Raw genomic sequence first — 21,117 nt, forward strand, 5'->3', positions numbered from 1 at the left:
GAGGGATTCCATATGTGCTGTCAGTGCCGAAGCCTGAGCATAAAGTGGCTTGACTTTGCATGAAATGTCGTCATGATCTCGCAAAGATCTCACAGTCGCTCACTATGTTCAAAAGTGGCAGCGAAGGCTCTTCAGCCATGTCACCACACTGAACAAAAACTGCCCAGCACTCAATGCTCTCAAACTCTCCATCGATGCAGGAAGGGGTGCACGCCTTGACCCGACGCCACCTGTAGGGTCACGCCAGAGCTTCACGGATTTGCAGGGAACTTCACGACATGGTGTCTGGTACAACACTATCAATCAGGGTCACTCTGGCTGGTGTAGCAACCCTCAGGAGATGATGCATGTTCAACAAGGATGACGAGGTCAGCAGATCAGGGTTATTTAGCTGTCGTAATTAAGTTAAATGGAGTTATGGGTTAGGCTCGGGTTTGAGGATCGACAGTAGGACTTACTTAATGAGTACAGAGGTGCTGATGCTCAGCCTTCATGGTCTCCCAGGATCTTCTGACCATCCTTTGGCTTGTGTCTTCAGTTCCAGGAGGATGCTGACGCTGTGAGCCAGACACTGAAGAAGCTGAACTCGGACCTGGATACAAAATACAGCAAGTTCAACAAAGACAGTCCCGGGGTGGTGTCTGATTTACTGCACCAGCTGGAGGTGAGGACCTCTGGGGGGGCTAATACAGACCAGCAGCGTCTTGTGTCTCACTCGCAGACTGGACGCTATGACACCTTTCTAGGATTACCGTCAAATGAGGATCGCCAAGTATAAATTGTGAGCAAAGCCCCCCACTCTCCAAAAAAAGGATCGTCATGGGCTGTATATTAATGAGTTAAATACCTGGGGCAACGTTCTGCCCTCAGTCATTCTCATGCAGCCCCTGAACTGAAGCTATTAGGGTGCTAGAGAAGCGCCCTGGCTGACCTGGTGGGAAGCGGTTTCTGTGGAGGGGTTGTGACAGTAGGTAGTTTGGAGAGAGACTCCCCATAGGAGGAAAGCACCAGAATCCCCATCAGAGGATGAGAAAAGGAGGTGAAGGTGCCTTTAGACGACTCTATGCATTAACAGGAAGGGCCATGGAGAGCTCACTGAACATGCCCTGCCTGCCTTGCGTCATTCTTGTCCAGCTGGCAGTGAGCAGCCCTGTCTTTTGCTATCCCTTCCATCCCATGTGACGCTGTTCAGTCGGATAAGAGAGGGGAAGATGGGCCAGTTTCTGAACAATGGGCTGCTGTGGGGGTATGAGAAGCCCTCATAACTAGAGCTGATTTTTTTACAGAACTTTTTTTTTTTTCATCCTAAAATGCCAATTTGTCAAACTCAAAACTTTTCACGAAAACACCAATTTAAATGAAATATTCCTCGGCAAGGTTTCTCAGGTCCAGGCTGGAATTTCTGGTCAAAACCAGACAGCGAGCACAACACCCCCTGAATAGCCAATAACCCAGTGGTCAGGACACTCACCCACGTTCAAGTCCTGAATAAAACAGTGCAGGGACTTGAACTTGTGACTCTCACGTCCCCAGGGAGTGCCGCCCCCCCGGCTATTTAGGGGTCACTTTCCTAAGGTCTCAGGTTTCTTCCAATGCAGAATAACAACAAATTCTAAAACCTCAAAAGTTATTGCAAAATGGAATTCTTCTTTTCTGGCCAGCCCTACGCATACCCCCCTTGTACATTACAGGGCAAAATGTATGTGAGAAGAGAGAGAGAGAGAGAGAGAGAAAGTTTCAAAACAAGTGGATGTGTGAGAAGAATGGAGAGAAAAAATGGGAGGGAGAGAGGAGAAAAGGGACAAATTATTAATCATAATATCATTACATGTGTATAGTGCCTTTCACCACATATAGGGTGACCAGATAGCAAGTGTGAAAAATCAGGACAGGGGATGGGGAGTAATAGGCACCTATATAAGAAAAAGCCCCAAATATCAGGACTGTCCCTATAAAATCGAGACATCTGGTCACCCTAACCCCCCACCATCCAGGGCTCTTTGCAGAGTGGGTACGCGGATTGCTCCTGCTACTGAAATGCAGCCGTTTCTAGGGCTGAATGTGGCAGCCATTCTGCGCCCGTTCTCAGAAGAGTAATTTCTTCAGCTGATGGCCCAAAGGGAGATTTCAGGAGGCAGGCTATAATCACCCACACTGGAATTTGGCCAGGCCACCCTTGTAAGCATAGAACTGGCCTGAGCTGAAGGAAAGTGGGAAAAAGAGTAGAGGAGAAAAACAAAGAAGGGAGCAAAAGAGAAATGGGTTTGGTGAATAGGTGGAAGCTCTTGTTGTGCTTCTGAATCTGTTCTGGTACAGCTCTCTCCCCACAGCCTTTCTGCTCTGCGATGGAATAACCCCAAGTACCCACCATCTCTAGGTCCCAAATATGAGACTCTTGATGCCACGCTGTCTCTAGGCTGCATTATTCACCCAAGTGCCGGCCTGGTAGGAATCTCTGCTTCTTCTCTTTATTTAGAATGAGGAGAAGACGGTGAAACAAGCCGAAAAAAGCATCGCTGAGCTGAAGAAGAGGAGCCCGGAGATCAGCCCTCTGAAACTGCGCAGAACCTGCCCTTCCCAACCACTTGCCCTGGACACCCTCTGTGACTGGGCCTCTGGTGACGTAAGGGAATGTTCTGACCCTTTGGAGAGGAGTGGTATTGGATTCCTCTTTGGGACGTATTCCGAGGGTTGTCTGCTTCTGAATTTCCAATGTACCCCTCACTGTGGCACTAGGAACCATTCCCCTTAGTTTGTCTTCATTGGAGAAAATGGCCTGTAGTTTAAAACTAAACATACCCATTGTCCCAGGTCCATCAAAGCAATTGAGAAATGCCTATTGACAACACTGGCAACTTTTGTCTTCCTTGTGCCATGGGTTGGCTTCGTTTGCTGCTCCCCTTCTTAGCTCCAGAGTTGATCCTTTTTTGAATGTAGAGAGCCTATTCAGAGGATCACGACCCAATTGCTAACCTGAAACACCCTCCTACCTGGCGGGAAACATAGGCCCACCTGCTGATGCATTTCCAGTGAGGAATACATACCTCAGTGTCCAGGTATCTGCTCTGCCATGGACGTGTGTATCTTCACACCAGCTAACCACACTGTTCTCCCAGGGGATAATGTGGGGCAGCTGAGTTTCCTAGATGAGACAGGAGCATCTTGAGGACAGTCAGACCACAAATCCCCGATGAATGCAACGTGTTTGGTCTCGTTAGGAGACTTCGGAAAGTCTCCTCTGTTACCCGGGAACCCTGAAAATGCAGCTCGGGAGTCGGAGCTAGGGAATCAAATCCTTTCTCTGTTCCTTCCAGGTGCAGCTCAGCCGAGGTGAGAAGTACACTCTGAAAGACAACAGCAACCCAGAGAACTGGGTGGTGCAGAGCAGCACTGCGGTGACAAAGACAGCTCCTGCTGCTTGCTTCTTCATACCTCCTCCAGACCCAGAGGCCATGGGCAGAGTTAACAAGTGAGTAGGCAATGGAGTGTGAACAGACAGCAGTTTGAATACACTCTAGTTCCAGTCTTTATATGTATTCATTTAGGAATTAACTTTACTGTGCTTCAGCAAAGACATAGAAAAGAAACTCTAGGCCACCTACTTTTTCTTCCTGTCAGTGCAGGATTGTTCCCTATTATATGTTATTCTAGTGCTTCGTCCAGTTCTAAATGCCCCCAAGCAATGGAGTTTCTACCACTTCCCTTGAGGCAGATATTCCACAGTCCACAAACCTCACCGTCAAGAAGTTTTCATGACATTCAGCCTAAATTTCTCTGTCTTGCATCTTGTCTCAACACACAAGTGGCACCAATTTGACTAAATAGGCTTATAATCTGATTTAGTTAAATCCTCACTGCTCCCTTCTGTGGACATTTCTAAACCAGTGTAAGAGTGCCTTATATTAAGCTTAAGTTAATTCCTTACCCGCTTAAACTAAGCCAATATGAAGCTAAATCAATACTCTTAAGCCAATTTAAGAGTGTTCACACAAGGGGACTGCACTGATTTAACTAACTCAGTTTCTAAACAGATTTCATTAAGTCAATGCAACTTGTGAGTTTAGACAATACCCAAGGCCCACTTTCAAAAGAGATTTAGGCACATTTAAAAATGGTACCCACAGCCTTTATTTCATTCCTCCCAATTACCAACCACTAGAACCACCTTAAATAATTCCTGTCCCTCCTTGGTGCTTGTGTATTTCACGTGCAGTAAAAAATGTTTGATTTTAAAATTTTGCAACACACTGTCTCTTGCATTATGTATCTTGATAATGCTACACAATGACTGCCCCCCAGTGCCCTGTAAGATGTATTTCCCCTCTAGCAACTTTTTACTGATACCTTCAGGGACATTTACTACCCTTCCTATGCCCCAGACTGTAAACCAGTCACTCGTTTGTATTGCTTTCCAGTAGCATGGTCCTTGGACGAGGCTTGCAGTGTAGTCATTACTGTTCTGAAGGATACCCCTTTGAAGTCATCTACACAAGACTAGGGATGACTGTTCTCAAGCGCTGTGTTTAGTAACAGGAATTAGTCCACGGCCTTCAAAAGTCCCTGCAAATTGCTCTTTGCAAAGTCACTTTTCAACAATCCCTGGTTTTTGCTCCCATTCCCAGTTCTCCCCTGAAGTCAAATTGTTCTTATGAATCAGAGTTGTGCCATTTCCAGATGTCAGGGGAGTAACAGTGTCAGCACTGGGAGCAGTAGAGTTCCAGTTAAACGTGCTCAAAGGTAATTAAGCGACACCTTCCCTGGATCGGGTAACCGCACTGTGCTCAGGTGAGGCCCGTCTCTGGTTTAGGAACTCCCAGACAGGTGTGTAAGCAGGCTTTATGCAGGCTAGTTTCTATTCCTATTGACTCCTGTGCTGGGAGTGATGCTCCCTTCTTTCGCTTGTAGGCTGGAAGGTGAATTGAACACAGTGAAGCAGAAAAGAGCGACAGTTCAGAACTCCCTGAAAAGCAGCCAGAAGGAGCCAGTTAAGTCCAGCCAGCAGGGTACGTCAGGTTATTAACTGCTCTCTAGCTTAACATAAAAAGCTACCCCGCAAAGTGAGATCACTGGTCTCATTTTGTTGGACTTTATTGAAACTTGCGAGTTGGCAAAAGCTAGCAACTCAGTGAATGCTGTAGGCTCAGCTTTTAAGCTTGGGTGTCTCAGCAGGATGCCTACCTGTGGGCACTCGTGGGCATGCCGAAGCACAAGTACGCGTTATCACGTGGATGCAGTCAGTCTAGTGCTTAGAGGAGAAGACTGGATATTGGGATCTCTGAGTCTAGTCCCGGCCCTGCCACAGACACTCTGGGTGACCCACGGCAAGTCACTTTGCCTCTGTGATGCTCTTCGAAAATCTCTTGAGACCTCACCACACAAGGGAGACGTGTGGCCTTCACAGCGTCTGCCGAGTGTTTTGAGATCCTTGGGTGGCAGGTGCTGCAGAAGGGCTGAGTCCCGGTACTGAGGCCTTGCATGACCAACCCGTTCCAAGCTCTTGATGTGTCCGCATTTGAAAGTTGGCTTCCCCAGCTCTTTTCCATCGGCAAACTCCGTCGGCTAACTGCCAGGGCGACTGATGGATAAGAAGACTGCAGAAGGACTACTCATGCAGCAAAAAAACAAACACGGTCAACAACTCTCTTACCCAAACAAGTTATTTCACTGGCCGTGGAGCAGCCCTTTGCAGATCTGAGCCATCAGCCCCCTGCAGCGCTGAGTTCTCTGCATGTAGGAAGCACTGCAAGGGGGAGTGGAAAGCTCTGACCCAGACTCACAGTCCTGGTCTCATAATCTGTGTCCAAACACACACGATGGATTAAATACAGCGCACCTCACTCCAGCATAATCCGTTTGAAGCAGATGCGTACAGGTGGTGTCTCAATGAAAGGGTAGCTGAGGGCCAAGCGGCAGGGCCTGTATATCAGAGATCTAGGGAGAAAGGTTAAGATACCCAGAGTGTGATGCAGATGGGACAGTGCACTGATTCAATATCAATTTGTCATTCCAGCACCAATCAGAAGTCCCGCCGTTGCCCAGGACGACCCCCAAGCTGACCAGCTCCTCTCTAAACTGAATAAGATTGGCGGGGACTTGGTCCAAGTGGAGAAGGAGATTTTTAGTCGGGTGAGGTCCCCAGTAAGCCACAGTGCCCCGACAGAGGACCTTCACAAAAGGATCAAGGACCAGGAGGTGAGGGCTGAGGAGCACAGAGAACGGGTCGATCGTGGTAGCTGGCTCCAACAGTTGGAGCAGAATTGAACTGACAGAAAACGTGTAGGCGTTAGCCCCTGCCGCTCCAAAGAGAAAAGGAGAGAGCTTTGCTGCTGCTGCAGAGACATCTGCTGGCTTCAGTGCTCAGAAAGAGGCCTGCTGGAGGTAGTTACAGTGCAGGTCTGATTCAGGGGAAAATACGGGCACTTCCTCTGCTGAACTAGTGATGTTTCCTGTACTTTAGGAATGGTCCTTATGGGAGGTGACCTGAGAAGACACATGCACTCTCGGCATAAACCCTGCGGTTCTCTCCCCTCCTTTGGGCTTAGTTCTGGTTCAGTGTCTGTTCGGTGCTGATTATGTCATCTGCTGCGGGTCTTTGTCCTGCCCTGGGTGGACTCAAACTGTTGGTTTTCTCCCCTTTCTGGCTATGCTCCACTCTGTGCAGTGGATACGTGTTCCCAGCCTGGCTCAGCCAAGGCACCCCGGCAGATCCCGCTGTATCGCATCAGCTTAACACTGAGCTTCTGTGTGTTCAGTGACTCTGGGAATTTCTGTTGCTGTGTTAGGAAACCACAAAGAGACTTCAGGGCATTGGGGCAGATAAGGAAGCCATGCAGAAGGAGTGTGAGGCCTTCCTGTCCAAGAAATCCACCAGCACCGCTGCCTCTCAGCTCCCCGTGACTCTGAATAACGTCAAGAACAAGTATAATGACGTCAAGATGCTGTCCAGCCTGTACGATGAGAAGTAAGTGGAGACCGTAACCCTAGATGGGTCAGAGCAGAGTTGTAAGCACCTGCTCAGCGAGGTCTTACAAAGTTCTGCTCACAAATGTGTTTGGTTTTGTCCTGAGCAATTTAGGAGGAACCTCAGATTTGACTCTTCTGTACAAATACATAAATAAATGGTCTTTGTTTTTCAATCAGAACCATGTGAAATGTTGCACTTTGAATTTGAAATATTTTTTTTTTAAATTCAGATGGCCTCATTTTCACTGGAAAAAAAGGCCTATTTCCAGGTGGAAAATTCATAAAATATGATGAAATTTTCTGAACAATGGGGCCATTTTTAAGTTTCTAATAAAATACAATCCCCCCCCCATTTTTATTATTGTTTTATCTGTATTCTTAGAGACCCCAAATGAGATGAAAACCACATTGCTCTGAGCACTTTACAATGACCTGGTAACAATCAGGATACAGATTTCTGGCAAACGGGGATTACCACCCGGTTTGAATATGTGCGGGGGCTCAGACGATGTTTCCATTTTGTAAAAACACAGCAAGGTGAATCAGCTGCTGTAGTTTGAAATTTCTCCTAGAACAACCCAATGGGCAGGTGGACACAACTGCCAACCTCTCCTAGGGCTCGTTATCCTGTTCTTCTGTCTTTAAGGCTGCTCTCAGGAGAAAATGGGGCTGGGTGTCAAGGGCAGGGTGTGTTTTCAAGGCCAACTTCTTAATGGTCTGCAGTGTGCAATGAGCGACAGACGAATCCCCTGCAGCTAGTCAGAAGCCTGGCTCCAGGGCAGACTCTGAGAGGTGAGGGGAGTGATGTGTGTCCTCTGTAGCTAGTCACGTTCCACCATCTCCGCCTCCTCAGAGCCAAGGCTTCCCTGAACCTGGAGAACCAGATAGAGATCACGGACGAGATCATCAGCAGCTTTGAGTCCAAGCTGGCTCAGGACAGCACCATCCCAGCCTCTCCCAACGCCCTGCAGGATCGTGCCAATGAGCTGCAGGTGAGGGAGCCTTTGGCTTCTCAACAGCAATGAGAACGATACGGGCATAGTAAGAGATGGAGTCGGTAACCTGGGCTCTGTTTATCCCATTGTTAGGGTGCCTAAGAGACTTGGATGGCCACGCCTCTCCCAGTAGGCCCTGACTCCTTCATTTAGACCAGCATTGCTTTACCTTTTGGGGCTGCTGACCCCTTGTTTGAAGTCAAAAATTTTCACAACCTCCTGACATTTCTATAGCGGTAAGGGTAAAAACTGGATCAAGGCTAGCAGTGCGAGGCCTGTATAATTGACCTGCGTGTGTGTGTTTGGGGAAGCTGGCAGTGGCAGAGAATACTGACATTGAAGGGTCAGGGTATGTGGGGAGTGAGATTTTCTTTTGCTTTAGGTTGTAGTAACATTTTCAATACCTCACGACCCTCCTGATGGCCTTTTGGGACACACACACCCTCTCCCAGGGGGCACAACCCACCACCCGAGAAACACTGCTCTAAATGAGCTTCCATAGTGTCTGCAGACTAAATCACTTTCACCAGTTCAGAAACTGCTGTTTATTGGTAGGTGGATAAAATGTTACATCTGTCACAGTCACTGAGCAGCGTCTGTAAGAACCGACTCCCACCCCAGAGATCTAAACCTCCTGTGTTCCTCACCAAACACTCCCCTAGTTGATCTGCCCCAGCACCCCACAATCAACTGCTCTTCTGCACACCCCTTCTCCATCTACCTGTGTCCCAGCCCCAGTCTCTCTGCCCAACAATTAATTCCCCCTTTACCCACCATGACTCTTTTTTTTCCCCCAATGCCGCCTCTAGCTCTCTTGACCCCACCCCCTCCAGACCCTTTCTCTCTTTCCCCATCTCTCCAACTGATTCCCCAAGTCTTCCCCCAACATCTGTCCCTCCCACGTCTCTGCGTCAAAGAGCCACCCTCGCACTCAGCAACGTTTGCATTCTACCACCCCCGTGAACCCGGAGTTGATTTGTTCTGTATCAATTTCCCCATCACTACTGATGATAAAGATGTTGGGGTGGAAAGAGAAGCTCTCTCCATTCTCTTCTGCCCCATTGAGCCGACTCCCTCTCTGGGACACCAACAGTCTTACAGGGCGCCAGGGCCAGGTGCTGGGTAGGTGGCGTGAGCGGAACCACCGACACTCATCCACCATCTTCTTCCTTCCCAGAGGCTGAAGCGGGATCAGGTCACCCAGCAGGACTGTGTGCTGAAGCTGAACCGCAGCCTCAAGGACGCTGAGCACAACTGCAGCGCGGTGCAGAACAACTTCCAGGAGTACTGCCCGGACCTCCCCCGGCAGAAGCGGGAGGTCCAGCTCCTCAACGACCGCTACCACGCTGTGGCCGACCAGCTGGATCACCGGTGAGCAGCCCAGCCTCCGTTACGTGGGATGGGGGTGGAGGCTGGGATTTGGGGCGGGACAGCCAGGAGAGAATTGGGTCCGTCCACCAAACCCAAATGTACCTGAGTCATTTGAATTGAAGGGCCAGCTTTAGGATTTGGGACCCTCTGGGGAGATCTTCTGGACTCCCCTTTGTCCCAGGACCCCAGACCAGTTCCCCCAGGCCAGTGTAGCTTGGGATCCAGCATGCCCAGCTGCGGCATGCTGTGCAGCAATTTTATGTACAGTGTAGGCTTTGCCTCTAGTGCGACTACTGGGGAGAGCGCTGTTTGCTCCTGCCCGCCCCTCTCCCAGTTGCCACTTGCCCCTGTAGATGTGCAGGTAATTGCAGAGTTAACACAATCTGCCTCCTGACTTTAAAACTCCCCCTCTCCGTAATTCAGTCTGTCGTGTACTCCTTGTACATGGGACGTTTGCAGGACTGCTACGAACAGGTCAAGCTCCTTTCCCAGATATGCGCTGGTTACAGAGCTTCCCTTTTATAGAGCAGGGGTGGCCAAACTGTGGCTCATGAGCCACATGCAGCTCTTTTACCATTGAAGTGCGGCTTGCAAGCCCCCTCTATCCCCCCATTCTCCACCTACTAGACTGACGGGGGAGGGAGTGAGCTCCGGACCTCTGCCTTGCAGTGGGGTGGTGGAGTAGGAGCTTCTTTCCAGCAGGGAACAGAGGCTCAGGGCTCAGCCCTGCAGGGCACACCTGCTGGGGCTCAGGACTTCAGCAGGAGTGGGGCTGAAGCCCCAAGCTCAAGCTCCTGGCAGGCAGGGCCGGCTCCAGCTTTTTTGCCGCCCCAAGCAAAAACCAAACAAACAAAAAAAGGCGGAGTGCCACCGCCGAAGGAAAAAAAAAAAAAAAAACTCGGAGTGCCGCCCCTTGAAAAGTGCCGCCCCTTGAAAAGTGCCGCCCCTTGAAAAGTGCCGCCCCAAGCACATGCTTGGAACGCTGGTGCCTAGAGCCGGCCCTGCTGGCAGGTGCGCTCCGGCTCTCGAACTTCTGAAGATTGTCATATGTGGCTTGGAGGGCCAGTAAGTTTGGCCACCCCGATATAGAGAGAGACAGACACAGATGTGTTCTCTATAAAAACATGAACTGCCTGGCCAGCGACAGCTGGTATATGCTCAGGTGAGGTATGCGGTGTTGTTAGCCATGTCGGTCCCAGGATATTAGAGAGACAAAGTCGTGAGGTAACATCTGTTATTGGGCCAACTTCTGTTGGTGAGAGAGACAAGCTTTCTAGCAACACAGATTAGGGCTGGGAAAAATACTCCCAGCATCACAGCAAAATGCAAGGTGGAACAGGGGTTAGTGGGTCAGAGAAAGTGAAACAGACAGTCACTATGCTCCCAAATGAACTCAAAGAGGAAAATGATAAAAGACAAAAGACCCTGTCACCTGTGGGTGAACAGCTTTTGCAAAGCAATCTCCCTCTATTGGTCCTCATTCTCAAAGGAAACCTGCACAACACTTACAATATGTGCTAAACAATCTGTTCCCCTTTGCATTTTGCTGTGAGGCTGGGCGTACCTTTCCCAGCCCTGAAGAAGAGCTCTGTGTGTCTCTTTTCCCAGTAAAATGTATTTCCTTCCCCCGTTGCCTCTCAGGTAAGGTATGTTACATATGTCGTCACCTAGGGTTGAACATGATAATACAGGTTAGCATTCATTACACACACTACTAGAGAGAACTGTGCTCTTCCCAGCCAAGCCTTCCTGCTTACTGGCCTACTATAACCACCCCTTTAATTACCCTGGTTTTCACCTGGTGACATTCCCAATGTCCCTTTAGTAATTTGCACATGAGAACCCTCTTTCCCCTTAAACCTCCCCCTGCTCCCCCACCTATCCAGGGAGAAGACCCTCCGGAACACCAACCTCACCTACCAGCAGTTCCAAAACTCCAACGAGAACATGATGTTCTGGATGAACAACCTGCCCAAGCACCAGGTCAAGACCACGGATGGACTGAGCCAGATCAATTACAAGCTGCAGGCACAGAAGGTGAGCCTCCTGCCAGGCCTAGGGGGAGACACAGACGTGGGGAGGGGAAAGGAGTGTCCCTGGTTTCACCTGGAACCTACATGGAGTGGTAACTGCCACTCTGCTTCTTTCCCTGCGTCACCTGCGGGAGTGAAGTGACTAGTGCAGAAAAAGCAGGACCTTGCCTGATGCAGAGGGCAGCTTGCAACAAGTGGAGAGCGGGATAGGGAATGCAGGGGGGCCAGATCCTGCATCTACGAGCATGCTGCAGCATGGCCTTCAAAGCCCAGGTGGCCCTCACGGAGCATCTCCTGCCAGCTGTCCCCTCCCATTCATACCGGGAATTGGCTGCTAATCTCTATAGCTGCCAACATCCTCGACTGACACAGTACTATGCTGGGGAGAGAGATGGCCTCTCAGACGAGACCCTCTGAGCAAACACCAAGAGCTGGTAGGCGGTCGCCCCTCCATGACGTACCTGAGCTCTATCAGTCAAGGGGAAAAGAGACCAGGTGGATCCAAGATTCTGCTCTCTTATCCAGGCACACAAGGCCAGAGCTCAGTCACCTCCATTATTTGACATAACTACCCCCATCCCCATAGCTTAGAGCCCTACAGATTCCATTGCTGAGATGGCTCAGCTTGTGCCATTAACCAGACAGAAATGCCAGACTGCAGCTGTGTCATGCTCTCTTTGCCAAGAGCATTTCCCCATTCCCTCGGTGGAGTCTTTGTTCCCTTCTGATGGGAACCCCTGGAGAAGCAGCTTCTTTCCCTCCCTGACTGCCTTCTGTTTGATAGCATCCTGTCCTTACTGAGAGCTTTGTTGAGATGCAAGTATTCAGGTCCTGTCTCCTTCTCCCGCAGAGGCTGGTGGAGGAAATCCAAGGCAAGGAGGCTGAGAAGAACGCAGTGGTCAAACTCTCCCAGACCGTGCAGTCTGCTCTCAACGTACGTTTGGGTTTTGCCATGTGGTTCTGCCATCTAGTCTTGCCCACCAGAGACCCAATCTGATCTCTTTGTCTTCACTTGTAATAGGACTATGAGCTTCAGGCAGGCAAATACTGCTCTTCTCTGGACCCCACCCTGAGTGCTTCCGCTGCCAAAAGACTGCGTGTCACCCCACTGCAAGAGAGCATCCAGGCCCAGGTGAGACCTTGAGACAAAGGCCTGGTGTTAGGAGGTGCAGTTTCATTGACCTCCATGTGGTTTCACCTGCTTACACCTTGTCTGAAATCAACCTTGGGGAGGTATTGATTGTTCCCCCAATTTCCCACCCTCCTTTCTGACTGCAGCCAGTGATAGAGTTGCCAGGTATCCGGTTTTCTACCGGAACGCCCTGTTGAAAAGGGACCCTGGCGGCTCCGGTCAGCACCATTGTCCGGGCTGTTAAAAGTCTAGTTGGCAGTGCAGCGGGGCTAAAGGCAGGCTCCATGCCTGCCGGGCTCCGCGCGGCTCCCAGAAGCAGCGGCATGTCCCTCCTCCGGCTCCTACGCAGGCAGCCAGGAGGCTCTGCACGCTGCCCCTGCCCCAAGCGCAGGTTCCACAGCTCCCATTGGCCGGGAACCGCAGCCAACGGGAGCTGCGGGGGTGGTGCCTGCGGACGGGGCAGCACACAGAGCCGCCTGGCCACACCTCCGCGTAGGAGTCGGAAGGAGGACATACCGCTGCTTCCGGGAGCCGCCTGAGGTAAGCGCCACCCAGAGCCTGCACCCCTGATCTGCTCCCACACCCCAACTCCCTGTCCCAGCCCTGATTCCCCCTCGGTCCCAGCCCAGAGCACCCTCCTGTAGGGTTACCATATTTAAAAAATAAAAAAAGAGGACACTCCACGGGCCCTAGCCCCGCCCCTTTCCCACCCCCGGCCCCGTCCCAACTCCGCCCTTTCCCCGCCCCTTCCCCAAAGTCCCCGCCCTAACTCCCCCTTCTCCCTCCCAGACACATGAAAAGGGCTGCCCGGCAAACCATGAAGCTGGTAGCACTCGGGCTTCAGGCAGCCCCTATGCCTCTGGACCCTGCGCCCCCGGCCGGGCACTTCGGGGAGAGATAGCTCAGTGGTTTGAGCATTGGCCTGTTAAACCCAGGGTTGTGAGTTCAATCCTTGAGGGGGCCACTTAAGGATCTGGGTCAAAATCAGTACTTGGTCCTGCTAGTGAGGGCAGGGGGCTGGACTCAATGACCTTTCAAGGTCCCTTCCAGTTCTAGGAGATAGGATATCTCCATTAATTTATTTGGGGGGAGGGATAGCTCAGTGGTTTGAGCATTGGCCTGCTAAACCCAGGGTTGTGAGTTCAATCCTTGAGGGGGCCACTTAGGGATCTGGGGCAAAATCAGTACTTGGTCCTGCTAGTGAAGGCAGGGGGCTGGACTTGATGACCTTTCAAAGTCCCTTCCAGTTCTAGGAGATGGGATATCTCCATTAATTTAATTTAATTCTCCTCCCCAGTTCCAGCTGCTCTGCTCCTCCCCGGACTCAGACTTCGGCTCTGTTTAAGAGCCAAGCTGCCCGAGCCAGCGCTACCGGCTTCGGGCAGCCCCCGTGCCTCCGGACCCTGCGCCGCCGGAGCAGAGCAGCTGGAGCCGGGGAGGAGAAGTGCCCGGCTGGCGGCTGGGGTCCGGAGGCATGGGGGCTGCCCGAAGCCGGTAGCGCTGGCTCAGACAGCTTGGCTCTTAAACAGAGCCGAAGTCTGAGTCCGGGGAGGAGCAGAGCAGCCGCGGGAGAGGAAGTGCCCGGCCGGTATTTTTCCCGGACGTGTTCGGCTTTTTGGCAATTCCCCCTGGACGGGGGTTTGATTGCCGAAAAGCCGGACATGTCCGGGAAAAACTGGACGTATGCTAACCCTACCCTCCTGCATCCCAAACCCCTCATCCTCAGTCCCACCCTGGAGCCCTCACCCCCTCCATGCCCCAATCCACTGCCCCAGCCCTGATCCCACTCCCATACTCCAAACCCCTCATTTCTGGCCCCATTCCGGAGTCCACACTCCAAGCCAGAGCCCTCACCCCCTCCCACACCCCAACCCCGAGCCAGCCTGGTGAAAATGAGTGAGTGAGGGTGGGGAGAGCGAGCGACAGAGGGAGGGGGAAGGAGTGAGCAGGGGTGGGGCCTCGGAGGAGGGGCAGGGGGTGGGGCAGGGCAAGGGTGTTCAGTTTTGTGTGAGTAGAAAGTTGGCAACCCTACAGTCATTGTCCTACTCCTGAAGCATAAGCAGTGCTGCCGGTCTGTCTGGTTCTGATAGCACAGGACAAAGCCGTATATGAAATATCAGAATAGAGAGAATTACTTTGCCTTGGTATTGCTGATGGTGTCTTCCTTACCATACAGTCAATGAAGCTACATGTTAAAAGGACAGGGGTGTTGGGTTGCATGGGCCATTTGCTGCTGCTAGAATAGCTGATGCTCTCCTGTGAACACTTTTTTTCCCCCCTGGCTTGCACCAGTGCAGTGTTGCTGTAGTTTACACTTCCACAACGTCAAGAAGAACTACAAATCCGAACTATTTAGCCCTCTTTCCAGGGCTTGGCAAATGATTTGGCAAGTGAATCCAAACCAAATTCATGTAGATGGTTCTGGTTCCACACAGAAAAATCTCAACCTCTTCTTTTGGGTGGGCTCAGAGCAGCTCCTCAGACCATCCACCTGTTGTTAGATGCTACCGGGGTGGTGCTTCTGCTTTCTCCTGTTGATATCGCTCGGCTGCGTGCGTGTGGTCCCTCTGTGTGCTGCCCCAGCTCTGCGCAGATAGCTGACACAGCAAACCCGACGAGAACCCCCAATAACCACAGAGTCTAGTAAGGTACAAAGGCACCTCGGCCAGGTTTATTGCGACCCTGACACAATTTCAGTTCCCCGTAGATTACTTAGTCTACCGGGCATACTGCTAGAAAGTGCCGCTCGGCAATGGACTCAGCTCAGTGGCGGGACTTTCCACTACCCCCTTGGCCGGACAAAGACACCACCCCAGGGATACATTTTTATACACAGGTACAAACAAGTTACACATCATTCCTGACGTATTGAGGTGCAACCCCTCTACGTAGCAAGGTACCACCCCTCTACGCAGTAAGGTGCCGCCTTGCACCTTGTACCTGTTGGTTCGATCAAAACAACTCTATCCATCATTTTACCCTTTTGCCCCTGTCATTGGGATGGGTCGGTCTGTTCCCTGTTATCTGTGGAATGTTCCGGTATAGTGTATCTTGGTACCATGTTTATACTGTAACTATGCTAAATGAATATGTATTTCTGCAACATCCGCCCTTTCCTTGCCAACTTCTGTGAGCAGGGCCTGCCTCTTGCTCACAGCTTAACTTTGCTTCATATTAGCAAAGTCTTGACCATTACTTTAGTTTGGTTCAGGCCTCATACTGGGCCTTCATTAGGCCTTTACTTACTACATTGCTTTCACTTACTACACCACCCAGCCCTAGAGCAGCCTCTGAATTAAAAGTAACCGTTCACTTTTGGGGGTTCTGAATATTGCTGCTGAGGGCTGCATTTGTCTTCCAGTTCCAAGCTTTTGGCTTGAGCATGGCCAGGCTGCTATTTATGGGTTCAGCTGGGGCGTGCGTGTTAATAAGCCTGGCACCAGCCAAGAACGTTACTTGGGCCCACTGTGACCAGTAAGTGTTACTGCTTTGTAGCTGGCCATATGGGAGAGTATCATGTAGGACTTAGACTGTGAGACAGAGTCGGGACTCCCGTGTTCTATTCCCAGTTCTGCCACTGACTTGTTGCACGCCCTAGGGCTAGTCTCTTAACCACCCCATGCCTCAGTTTCAGCTATAAAATCAGGGGTGATGAGAACATCACAGAGGTATCGTATAGGTCAGTTAAAGGTTGTAAAGTGCTTTGAGAGCCTCGCGTTACAACTACTGCACAGAGGATGCGTAGGGCTGGAGGGTAAAGATGCGGGAGGAATACAGTAGGTCTAACAAGCCAAGTCACAGGCGACTTCCCAAATCATTCTCGCTGTTTCTGTTTAGGAGAATGATGTGACAAAACTCTACACGGAGACAGCAGCAGAAAACAAACAGCAGCTCAGCCGGCTGGAGTTTGCCAAGAAGGTGGCAGAGAAGGTATCTGCAAACTGTTCTAACCTTTTTTCTAGCGAACTGCCCTACCTGCAAGGTGGGAAAGACGTTATTTATCAGTGTGATGCAGCAGAATTGTTCAGGGTCCTGCCTCAAGCTGAGATCTCACCAGATTTCAAAGTCAATCAGGGTTTGGATGTGGATGGAAACCTGGGGGCAGGGATGGGGGACGACTGGGACGCATTGTGCTAGAGGCAGTAGTCCTGGTGAACCCGTAGATGGCACTGTTCCCACCGAGTCAGCAGGGAACTCTGTCTCAGCATGGCAGGTGGGGCATTGCACTGCTGACCAAAGACACCATCTTTCCAGTGAAACATAAAACCGAGGCCCTGCCCATGTGTGGCCACTGAGTGTATTAACAAATGTTTTTGTTTTCAATGGGGAAAAACGGGATCCAGAATTAAGATTAACTAGTGTTCACAGCTCTGTCTAACCAATGCTTAGATACTAGGAATTTCAGAGAGAACCACCCAACAGCCTGTATCAGCATGGTAGGAATTTAGCATTTCCTCTTGCTGGACAACCCTAAAGATACAAATACCCTAAAGATCATACTAGTTTATAACTCCAATATTGCTTGATTCACTTGGGAGAACAGTACCACAACCACATCCATTTTTGCCGATGGTGTTTAATCAAAGGCTAAGAGATTCTTGTCAGTTAGAAAGTACCTAGAGTTCTATACCAGTTTTGTCTGCTATCACCTATTCCGGTTCTCCAACTGGCCAGCATTGTAAGACTTGAGGATTCAGGGAAAGGGCCACTGATGCCATGCTCTGAGTGACATTAACTCCTTGTCTTTCTAAAGAACTTCTTGCTTTCTCCTTGCAGAAGGAAGTAAAAGAGGAGATGCAGGCAGAACATGAGCAAATGCAACAGTCAGAAAATCTGGCTCAGTCAACAAGAGAATCAAAGGCACTGAAACTGCAGCTGGAGGAGGAAAGGAGCAAAGTGGCCAAGGTTCAGCAGGAGCTGGAAGAACACAGAAACAGGCTTCTGCTGCTGAAGACTCAAAGGCCCATTGAAAGAGTGGAAGAAAAGGAGGTGGTCGAATACTACCGAGACCCAAAACTGGAGAGCGACTTGGCTAAGATGACGCATCAGATTAAGGATGAGAGCAGAAAAAGGGACAGCCTGCAGGCGGATATTGAAATGATGAACAAGAAGCTCATCCAGATGGAGAAAGAGAGGAAGGTGGTTGAGGCCCAGCTGCTTACCAAAGAGGTCACTAAAATCGAGAGGGATCCAAACCTGGATAACCAAGCGGCTAGCCTCCGTGCGGAAATCAAGCGTCTCAGAGAACAGAGCTCCACTTCTTCCCTTGAACTTGAACGGCTCAGGAAAGAGGTGTACGTTCTGGAGCAGAAGCAGCCCAACATCCGAGAGAAAGTGGTCGTGAAAGAGTTGATCAAGCTGGAAAAGGACCCGGAGATGCTGAAGGCCGTCAGGACGTTGCAGATGCAAATTGACAAAGAAACCTTCAACAGGAAATCTGTGGAGGACATGACAATCAAACTGAAGAGTAGGATCGAGGAGCTGGAAAGGCTGATTGAAGTAGCAGAACCCAAAATCATTGTCAAGGAGGTGAGGAAGGTGGTACAGGACCCAGAACTGCTGAAAGAGTCTTCCAAGCTTAGAACTCTCATTGAAGAAGAGAAGAACAAGAACCTGATGTTAACAGGAGAGCTGGCAGAGCTGCAAAGCAAATACATCATTGCAGAGAGGCAAAAACCTAAGGTAGAGGTTAAAGAAAGAGTCAATGAGATTTTCGTGGTAGATCCAGAGACAGAGAAGGAAATCACTCGCCTGAAGAAGGAGCTCCAAGAAGTTACTAGTAAAAGGACAAAGATTGATAAGGAGGTGGAAGAGGCCTTGTCTGAGCTGAACATCCTCAGGTCTCAGAAACCAACTGTGGAGTATAAGGAGGTGATCCAGGAAGTGGTGAAACTTGAGAAGAGCCCAGAGATTCTTAGAGAAATCGACAGGCTGAAGGAACAGCTCAATGAGTTGGTGAACACAAATGGCAGGTCCCAGGAGCAGCTCATCCGGCTGCAGGGCGAAAGGGATGAATGGAAAAGGGAAAGGTCCAAGGTTGAAACCAAGCTGGTCAACAAGGAAGTTGTCCGATACGAGAATGACCCACTCTTGGAAAAAGAAGCTGATCGCCTCCGCCAAGAGGTGCGCAATGTGTCTCAAAAAAGGAGAGCAGCTGAGGACACCATCTATGACCTGCAGAACAAGTACATGCTGCTGGAGAGGAGGAAGCCCGAAGAAAAGGTGGTGGTCCAGGAGGTGATTCTCACCCAGAAGGATCCAAAGCTCAGGGATGAGCACAACAGGCTGAGCCGGAGTTTGGACGAGGAAGTGAGCAACAGACGTCGTGTAGAACGGGAGGTACAGCAGCTTCGGTCTGTGGTGGAAGAGAAAGAGAAGCTGCTTAACTTCCAGGAAGATCGAAACAAGAGGCTTGCGTTGGAAAAGGAGCTGCGTCAAATAACCATGAGAATAAAGGAAATAGAGGAAAGCCCCACACCGGTGCAAGAGAAGATCATCATGGAAGAAGTGGTCAAGTTAGAGAAGGATCCGGTGCTCGAGCAGGCTGCTAGTGGACTGCGTCTGGAGCTGGACAATGAAAAGATGCAGGTTCTGAACCTGCAGAGGGAGTGCAAGAACCTGCAGGTTCAGACTGACATTCTGCAGAAAACAAAATCGCAGGAGAAGACTATATACAAGGAGATTATCAGAGTGGAGAAAGACAAAGTTCTAGAAAATGAACGTGCACGGATTTGGGAGCTGCTGAGCAGAGAGAGAACTGCCCGGCAAAATGCAGAAGAGGACATACGACGACTCAAGGAGAAAATAGAGAGAGCCGAAGGTATGAAAAGGACCTGGTCCCGTGAGGAGGCTGATCTCCAGAAAGCACGAAACCTGGCAATCCAAGAGAGAGCCAACCTGGAGAGTGAGCTCAGGGAGCTGGAAAGGCAGAAGCAGCAGAAAGTCCTCGTCCTCCGAGAGGAGTCCAAGCTCCTCAGCCAAAAGACAGAGAATGACAGGCAAAAAAAGATGCAGCGTGAGCAAGAACTTTCCCTCCTGGAGGCAGCTATCCTAAGAGAGAAGGACCAGATCTATGAAAAAGAGAGGTCCATCCGGGAACTCCAGTCTGGGGTCAACCGGGAAGAAATGAGCCACGAGACCGAGATGAGAGAGACTAATCTCTCCACTAAGATCTCCATTTTGGACCCAGAGACGGGGAAGGATATGTCTCCTTATGAGGCCTACAAAAGAGGAATCATAGACAGAAACCAATACATCCAGCTGCAAGAACTAGAGTGCGACTGGGAGGAAATCACTACCTTGGGCCCCAACGGGGATGTTTCTGTCCTGCTCGACAGGAAGAGTGGGAAACAATACTCCATCGAGGATGCCCTGAGGTTTAGGAAGATTACGAAAGAGGAGTACCAGCTGTATAAGGATGGCAAGATCCCAATCTCGGAGTTTGCTCTGCTGGTAGCAGGGGAATCCAAGCCTCCCTCCTCTTTGTCCATTGGCTCCATCATCTCCAAGTCTCCGCTTCCGTCTCCGACGATGCAGCAGCAGACCCAAAGCTTCTTTCCTTCGAGCTTGCAGAAAAGCTTCTGCGATGACAGCTTCCCCATTGCCGGAGTGTTTGACACCGCCACCGACACCAAGTGCAACATAAGAACTGCTGTGATCAAGAAGATGGTGGATCCCATGACTGCTCAAAAGCTGTTGGAGGCCCAGGCTGCAACAGGGGGCATCGTAGACCTCATCACGCGGGATCGGTATTCTGTCCACAAAGCCATAGATAGAGGGCTGATCGACAACACCTATATGCAGAGGCTGCTGAACGCCCAGAAAGCTTTCACAGGTGTAGAGGACCCTGTGACCAAGAGGAGGCTGTCTGTCGGGGAGGCAGTTCAGAAAGGATGGATGACCAAGGACAGTGCCTTCCCCTACCTACAGGTCCAACACCTGACCGGGGGGCTCATTGATCCCAAGAAAACCGGTCGCATCCCAGTGTTGGAAGCAGCCCAGACAGGCATGATTAGCGACGACCTGGCTAGGATGCTCCAGGATGAGCCCAACTACGAGAAGGATCTTGTTGACCCAGTCACCAAGGAAAAGATGAATTACAAGGAAGCCATGACTCGTTGCCGGAAAGATCCTCTGAGCGGCCTGCTGCTGCTCCCAGCCACCTCCGAGGGATTTCAGTCTCATCGCCCTGAGCGCTATTCTCCCAGGTTGTCACGATTCAGGCACTAAGACGAGTTCCATGTCCCCTCCAATTCCACCATGATCTTAAGCCACGGTGATATTCTCACTTGAACAGACTGCCTAGCATGTCTGTCTGCATACTATTCTAGCGAGCTAATCTTGCTTCCCCATAACTGGGGCAACAGAGGAAGACAAGGCATTCATCGGGGTGAAAGGGTTCTAGCACGGGCGTCTGTGCCTGGTTTGGACAGTAAAGGGGATTTTGATTCATCAAATATGCTTGTGGTAGTTTAAACTGTGTGACTTCCTGTCACCTTGAAGTAGGGGGAGGGTGTCAAGGGGCGAATGTGCTCCCAAGTTTGTTCATTTTTATGCATGCAATAAAACTAGAAGGTGTCTCTCCGATGTTGTGTTATCTTTGAAAATGGAAGATGTCCCCACC

General features: G+C 50.5%; 1 protein-coding gene across 3 annotated transcripts in view; it reads left to right on the plus strand.

Moving 5' to 3' along the window:
* The window catches only part of EVPL (envoplakin), a 59,821-nt gene extending 38,743 nt beyond the window's left edge, over positions 1-21,078 (plus strand). For all 3 annotated transcript variants that reach the window (XM_034790555.1, XM_034790556.1, XM_034790554.1), the window contains 13 exons: positions 539-664; positions 2,477-2,623; positions 3,315-3,469; positions 4,906-5,003; positions 6,011-6,192; positions 6,783-6,961; positions 7,817-7,955; positions 9,136-9,329; positions 11,216-11,366; positions 12,213-12,296; positions 12,384-12,494; positions 16,332-16,424; positions 17,271-21,078. In XM_034790555.1, coding sequence (XP_034646446.1) covers positions 539-664; positions 2,477-2,623; positions 3,315-3,469; positions 4,906-5,003; positions 6,011-6,192; positions 6,783-6,961; positions 7,817-7,955; positions 9,136-9,329; positions 11,216-11,366; positions 12,213-12,296; positions 12,384-12,494; positions 16,332-16,424; positions 17,271-20,723 — 5,112 coding nt within the window. In that variant the 3' untranslated portion in view covers positions 20,724-21,078. The remainder of the gene's footprint in view (positions 1-538; positions 665-2,476; positions 2,624-3,314; positions 3,470-4,905; positions 5,004-6,010; positions 6,193-6,782; positions 6,962-7,816; positions 7,956-9,135; positions 9,330-11,215; positions 11,367-12,212; positions 12,297-12,383; positions 12,495-16,331; positions 16,425-17,270) is intronic.
* The last annotated feature ends 39 nt before the right edge of the window (positions 21,079-21,117 follow it).

Source organism: Trachemys scripta, chromosome 14, assembly GCF_013100865.1.
Source record: "Trachemys scripta elegans isolate TJP31775 chromosome 14, CAS_Tse_1.0, whole genome shotgun sequence".
Lineage (NCBI taxonomy): Eukaryota > Metazoa > Chordata > Testudines > Emydidae > Trachemys > Trachemys scripta.